At 29.1% G+C, this 6,540-nt stretch overlaps 4 protein-coding genes across 8 annotated transcripts in view; 1 reads left to right on the forward strand and 3 right to left on the reverse strand.

The window, feature by feature from the left end:
* LOC119610381 (N-alpha-acetyltransferase daf-31) lies at nucleotides 1-3,553 on the reverse strand. Its single transcript, XM_037965551.1, has 2 exons — nucleotides 3,390-3,553; nucleotides 1-1,106 (listed from the first exon to the last, which is right to left on the reverse strand). Exon 2 carries the CDS (start codon nucleotides 847-849, stop codon nucleotides 253-255), a length of 597 nt encoding a protein of 198 aa, XP_037821479.1. The 5' UTR covers nucleotides 850-1,106; nucleotides 3,390-3,553; the 3' UTR covers nucleotides 1-252.
* LOC119610382 (small integral membrane protein 13) lies at nucleotides 810-1,863 on the reverse strand. Its single transcript, XM_037965552.1, has 2 exons — nucleotides 1,575-1,863; nucleotides 810-1,106 (listed from the first exon to the last, which is right to left on the reverse strand). The coding sequence occupies exons 1-2, from the start codon at nucleotides 1,651-1,653 to the stop codon at nucleotides 940-942; spliced, it is 246 nt and encodes an 81-aa protein (XP_037821480.1). The 5' UTR covers nucleotides 1,654-1,863; the 3' UTR covers nucleotides 810-939.
* A 232-nt stretch (nucleotides 3,554-3,785) lies between the features above and the next one.
* LOC119610385 (39S ribosomal protein L46, mitochondrial) lies at nucleotides 3,786-4,746 on the forward strand. Its single transcript, XM_037965559.1, has one exon. It carries the CDS (start codon nucleotides 3,888-3,890, stop codon nucleotides 4,692-4,694), a length of 807 nt encoding a protein of 268 aa, XP_037821487.1. The 5' UTR covers nucleotides 3,786-3,887; the 3' UTR covers nucleotides 4,695-4,746.
* Nucleotides 4,747-4,890: 144 nt separating this feature from the next.
* LOC119610384 (caspase Dronc-like) overlaps nucleotides 4,891-6,540 on the reverse strand; it is a 7,126-nt gene continuing 5,476 nt past the window's right edge. For all 5 annotated transcript variants that reach the window (XM_037965557.1, XM_037965555.1, XM_037965556.1 and 2 more), the window contains exon 3: nucleotides 4,891-6,416. In XM_037965557.1, coding sequence (XP_037821485.1) covers nucleotides 5,556-6,416 — 861 coding nt within the window. In that variant the 3' untranslated portion in view covers nucleotides 4,891-5,555. The remainder of the gene's footprint in view (nucleotides 6,417-6,540) is intronic.

Raw genomic sequence — 6,540 nt, forward strand, 5'->3', positions numbered from 1 at the left:
TTTTGTTTTTCAAAAATTCTTTATTAAAGAATTTGGACATTTAGTTTTGCTTTACATTGAGATAATTACAAAAAAATAAAGGAAAACAAAATTAAATGTTTATCATTTCGATAAAATAATAAAAATTTCTAGAAAAATGCAAATAATTAGTTTGTTTTATTGTATGCAAATACTAAGACGCATAAATTTGCTTAATTAATTGCTACAACTTTCGCAATAGTTGTTTCAGTTCGTTTTTTTTTACTATATCTTTTAGCAGCAATGGCCATCATGATTGCTATGATCGTGATTATGAGGTAATGATTCGCGATAATGAATTTTGTTTTCCTTATTATCTTGCTGGTCCTCACTATCGGCCTCCTGTTTAGCATTGGGCGAAACAAATTCTCCCAAATCACGTCTCATGGCGTAGGCATCCTCGCCGTCAGCATAATATTTAGGTTCGATTTCAATAATCTTAAATTTCAATGTATTTGTGTAAAGATTCAAGGCAGCACGATTACTTTTGCGCACATGCAAAGACACATATTGAGCATCGAAACATTCAACCATAGCCTTGGAAGCTTGATTCATTAGCTTTTGAGCTAAACCCAAACGACGATAGGAACGCTTAACTGCCAGTGAAGTAATGTGGCCACGTTTGCTGTCCTCTCCAGATTCGGGTTCTTCCATTTTGGCGAGTACATAGCCTACAATATTGCCCTTATCATCGGCTGCTACATAACTTAATTGGGGCCAGGTGAGACCATGATAGAAATAGTATTTCATTTGATAATTTTCTGGCAAACACAACAAGTTGCAGTGTTGCATGGCCATTAAATCTTCGGGTTTAGCACAACGAATATTCATAATGAAAGATTTGTTTTTAGACTAAGTACTGTGTGTGATATTGAAGGATTATTGCGAGAGCTTTATGACTAGGCGAATAAGTAGTCGCTGTTAGTCTTTTCTTAGTTTTTTTAATTTGTTTTGTGTTGACAGAGAACTACTTGTTAGACTTGTAGATTCTCCGTTTGAGTGTGGCGTTCCGTCAGCGTTGGTTTGTCCCAAAAGTTCGCGTACTAAACGGAATTTCGATAAAAATGCCTTCCAAATCAGGAACCAGCCTACAATAGAGGAATTAATAAAAATCATGTTTATAAAATATTATAGATTTCATTAATATTTAAATTAGTAGTTTTCTATAAATATTTGATCAAGTACAGTGGACATGCTTCTAAGCACATGTTCATTACTATATTTATAAATTCATTAGTTGTGTTTTGTTTTCATTTGTCTTTAACGTAAAATTAAAACTTCAAGCTGTCCCTATCATTAAATGGGTCAAAGTTTAATGTACTAAAACCAATTTAAATAAACAAAAAACGCTTTAAAAGAGTATTTAGCAACACAAGATCCCCTGCGTATAATAATGTATTCCACGTTGTATGATGTCATAGGAGAAATAAACCAAACATTAGATGTATTTTGATTTCCTAATAGTTCAAATTTCATAACACAAACAAGAGTACAAATGTAATCAAATTTCTTGCCAAAAAATATTATTATCAATTAAAGATTACTAGTTTGCTTACCCAATAAGATAATAACTGAAACTATGCTAACTGAGGCCAAAACCGTAAGAATCAAAGCCAATGTTGAGGCTATAGACATTATTGCATTTAGTTTATAGGTATTATAGTATTATTGCAAAAGAGTTTAGTTGTAAATTTTATTGATGAAATGCAGTTGCAATTAGTTACACAATTTTTAAATTGTTTACAAAAATAAATTCGTTTCAGTTTCGTTTTTTTTTTTTTTTTGGTTTATTGGACAATTAATTTCACAAAGTTATTGTAGAAAGTAACAAAAATATAAAAAAATATCGACAGCTTTCTAACACGCAACAAATAAAATATCACAGTGCAAAATGATACTACGAATAACAACAAAAACAATTAAAACAGAAAAAAATGATTAGAAAAATCAAACAGCTGTTGAAAAAAACAAAAATACACCTTCGCTGACATTCACAGGAAAATGTTAACAAAACGTTAACGTTAGTAATATAATGAACATTCGCTTTTTGTAATATAGATTTTTGTCGAAAAAGTCTTATTCAATTATTTTATCCAAAAAAATGGATGTCCACTATTATTGTTCTAAAATCGATTATATATTGAGGAAAATATCGATTTTTTAAATAAAAGTCGAAATATGTATAAAAATGTTTTTCAATTCTATACTAATGTACAATTGGTATAGAAAAACGTTACGACACATAATATTTTTACATTATAATTATTTAATAAAACTTCTATTTGTTTAAAACGATTCAAAAGCTGTTTTTATACAAATTTGAAAAACAAAACCTTTTCGTAAATAATCAACTTTTTATATATTGCAAATTTTGGCACTTTTTGGAAATTTTGACTTTTAAAGGAATAAATTCGTACCTGTAATTGGTAACAGAGAACAGATATTATTTTCAAAATAATCATGTTGCGCTGGACCTGTAAATATCCTGATATATCATATTTTAGCATAAAGTTTGAAACTTTTGTTTGTTATACCGTCTGAAGAAAATATATTTTGGCTTCAAATTAAAAATTTTATAAATTTTGTATTCTCTTCAATTAATTTACAAAATAAAGCTTGAAACAAATACAAATTAAAAAAATCGATTAGGGCAGCTAAGCTCCTTGTATTTGACCGAAATTGGATACTGACATATTTTACAACAATAATAAATTATGATATAAGTATATATTTCAGAAACAGTCCTGTGCTATTTTTAGAAGTATTTAACTTTCTTTGTTTGTTATACGGTACAAATTTTCGACCAGTTCCACTATACCGAATCGAATGTTCGAAAAGTTGAAAATTCGGGGTTTTGTTAGTATGTGTGATGTTGGTAATTTTAACAAAATTTTAATTTGGAATTATAATTTGGAATATAGGTACACAACTAATATGAAAATAATATTATGTTCGAATTATCAAAATTCAATTCGAAATATAGGCTCTTCAACGTTATTTTTTATTGACTCTTAATTTTTGACATTTTACCTTTGTTTTGCTATTGCAAGTTGCAACACTATTAAAAATAAACTATACTTATAAGTATTGTCAAGACTGTAAATTAGTATTAGAACAAGATAGAATTTGCAAATATTACTATTAAGGACTATATCCATCACAGCCCATACAACAATCTTAATTTGCTTATTCTAAATGTTATCTATTCTATAAACATATAATTATACGATTTATTTTAAGATTCATAAATTATCCTCTTCTATGGCAAACTACTACAGCACGCACCGGTCTAGAGGTTAGAAAATTTTGACAAAACTCCCAACTTAGTTACACTTAATTAGTAATTATTACAATAATATAAAACTACAAACCTTTTTTATGCAAATATAAATCAAAAGTTAAGAAAACACTCTTGTATTTAATTAAAAATTCAGAAAACTTTTAAAAGATTTACAAAACGAACAGCACACACGCGAAAATTGTATATAGTAAAATATGACAGCCAGATGTTTTTCGACATTCACTCAGAAATGATAACTTAATAGCAAAACTACGAAAATGGTAGTAAAAAAAATAAAAAGTAGTAAATTAAATTAATATTTCAAAATTTAATATGAAGATATTAAAAATAAAATTATAAAATATGTTATTTTTTAGCTTATGATTAGATTTTTATTAAAACTTTCTTTTATAAAATTAATTTTAATTTAAAAATATTAAAATTTGTTTTCCTATGTCACTACTTGTTTTTGCAACAGTGAGAATTAATATTTTAAGGTTATTTTTTTCTTATGAAGCTGTTTTTTAGACCAACTAATTGTTGTTATTTAATATTTACAATTTAAGTTTTAAATTAGTTAAAAAACGAAATGTTACGCCGATTCCCTTTATTAATTGCACAACAAGTGCGTGCTAATACCCAAGAAGTGGCACGGACATTCGCTTCCTCAACAGCCAGCAGAAAACAAGAAAAATGGGATTTATATGCCGGTGTTTTGGTTGAAAGATTACCCGTGGTTTCCAAGGAATTCAATGAAATCGAAAAAGAGTTCCAACAATATTTGTGGCGTGTAGAGTTTGAGAAATCACTCAAATCCAAGCACGAATTGCAACATGAACGTGATTTGAAACAGGCGGAACTTTTGAAAAAGGGACAAATGGAAGTGGATCTTGATGAGTCTGCTTCCAAGCAAACAGCACAAGATCTTAAAGATGCCTACATTGAGGAATTAAATAAATTTAAAGTTGCTCCCCGTACCACGACCGATGATGCTGCAAAAAATGTAGTCTCCACCAATCGTCGCTTGGATGAGACTTTGTATTTACTGGTAGAACACAAATTGGGCTCCAAAAATCATTTGTTGTTACCCCAAGGTCTACGTCTCGACGGAGAAACCATGAGGCAAGCGGCTGAACGTGTTTTGCGTGAAAAATGTGGTGATAAAATGAATGTACAATTCTATGGCAATGCTCCTTGTGGTTTCTATAAATACAAATATCCAGCTGCAGCTCGTGATCAAAGTGTGGGCGCCAAAGTATTTTTCTTTAGGGCCTCATTGAAGGCGGGTAACGTAGATCAGGCCATAAGTAAGAAATACGAATGGCTAGAAAAGGAAGCATTAAGTGGCAAACTGAATCCCTCATACAGTGAAAGTGTACAAAAGTTTTTGTTTTAATTTTATGAAAATAAATAAATAAAAATATGTTATTTAAATTAATATAGAAAAACTGTTAAGTGATTTTATTAGAGGATAACATTCTTTAAAGCAAGCTATCGTGGAGGATTCTTGCGTTAAAGGCTAATGAAAGGACACAAGGTTTATTGTTTATTTTATTACTTATTTCATCGATCGGAATGATAGTGATGTGGAGATCAAAGAAATATACATATTTTCGAAAAAATATTTTGGAGTAAGGACGGTAAAACAATTGTTAAAGCAAAAATTTGAATATTTCAGAAACTAGATATGATAGAATGAAATGAAAAGCAGATGTAGGTTTTGTATCCTAATTTTATTATAATTTTTCTTTCTCAGACCAGTGTTATTATTATATTACAATTACATACATATTACAAAATATTTTATATTTTGTCTTTTGTACAATAAGTCGTTTCCGTACTAAAATTCCAATGTATTGTGTTGTTTTTCTGACTCGCAAAACGGATGACTACGGGAACAGACATATTATTTAGCTACATTTGAAATGTATTACTATACTATTAATATAATAGCAAAAAAATAACGTTTTGTATATTTAATTCATTACTAATAAAATTAAACTTTTTGTATAATTAAGTTAAACATAATTTTTCACTTTGAACATATTAATATTTCTTAAATTTATTATTAATAAATAATACCTATTTCAAAATTTTTCATTAAAATTTTACCAATCTTCAATTGTATTAAAGGAACTTAGATTTACATTGCGAATTATTGGCATTCATAATTTACAATTAAGTAAAACTGATTACTTTTTTAATTTAAAGCTATTGAAATGTAAAAAAAACATTATAACAAATTCTTATAAATAATTTAATTCACATGGATTCCTGGATTAAAATATAGAACTTTATTAAAGCTAATATTATCATAACTGGACATTTGTAAGTATTGGCCTCGACTAACACTCAATACGGCAACATTTGTTTGAATTTTCTTAAGCATATTCTCGAAATGAGTATCACATGCATGTGCGGCCATGACATCAACAAAATTCTCTATATAACGTGTATAATTCTCATTATCCCGTTGATCCATGAAACCCTTAGTTGTGGCATAACAATTAATAACATCCGACAATTGAGATACATGTTTTAAATGAACCTGTTGACCAATACTGTCTGTTTGTATTCTGTTCGTATGACTAAGAGTTCTATTCGATATTTCACTATAGGGATATATGAAAATTTTCGGTTTGCCCACTAGCTGTTTGCATTGTTGACTATAGAAATGTTGTTGAATTTCTTCTACTTTAACTACAGAACCATCATTAAATGTAATCCTTTGTTCACCATCGATTATACGACCACCTGATCGTAAGGACAAAACAAAACATTCTACACCATTGATGGCATCAGAGCATAGTAACTGCTCAAGTAGTTCGTGGAATTTATTGAGTGTTATATTGCTGTAGGCATAGAGTTTAAAGTCCAATTGTTGAAACAGTGACAATAGTGAGTGATCATCTTCATCCAGTTCTGATTGCTGTTCATCACTTTTCACCATAAAGAAAATACCACGTTTATTTTTACTTTCCATGGGATATGTTCCAATTTTGGGATCTATGGTAATACTGGTTGCTGGTTGAACAAAAATAGGTTTTCTAGGTTGAATTAAACCCTTATATTCATGTAAATCGGTGTTATTATCGTTGTTAGTTCGAGAGAGGGAAATCTGAAAGTAATTAGGAAAAGTATATAGAAAATGTTTGTAATGCGCGAGATCAGAGATTTTACAATAATACCATATTGGTTATTGCACTAAATTATATGTATATTATGGTTATTTAGTGTGTGTG

The sequence above is a fragment of the Lucilia sericata genome, unplaced genomic scaffold (genome assembly GCF_015586225.1).
Source record: "Lucilia sericata isolate MDLA Ls3-8-SP2 unplaced genomic scaffold, ASM1558622v1 Contig001174F_arrow, whole genome shotgun sequence".
In the NCBI taxonomy this organism is placed as follows: Eukaryota; Metazoa; Arthropoda; class Insecta; order Diptera; family Calliphoridae; genus Lucilia; species Lucilia sericata.

Bases quoted from the DNA above. Each gene is read 5' to 3' on its own strand.
- LOC119610381 (XM_037965551.1), bottom strand. From the start codon at position 849: ATGAATATTCGTTGTGCTAAACCCGAAGATTTAATGGCCATGCAACAC.
- LOC119610385 (XM_037965559.1), top strand. From the start codon at position 3,888: ATGTTACGCCGATTCCCTTTATTAATTGCACAACAAGTGCGTGCTAAT.
- LOC119610382 (XM_037965552.1), bottom strand. From the start codon at position 1,653: ATGTCTATAGCCTCAACATTGGCTTTGATTCTTACGGTTTTGGCCTCA. The intron at 1,107-1,574 runs GTAAGCAAACTA...CCTCTATTGTAG, and splicing joins TTCAGTTATTATCTTATTGG to GCTGGTTCCTGATTTGGAAG.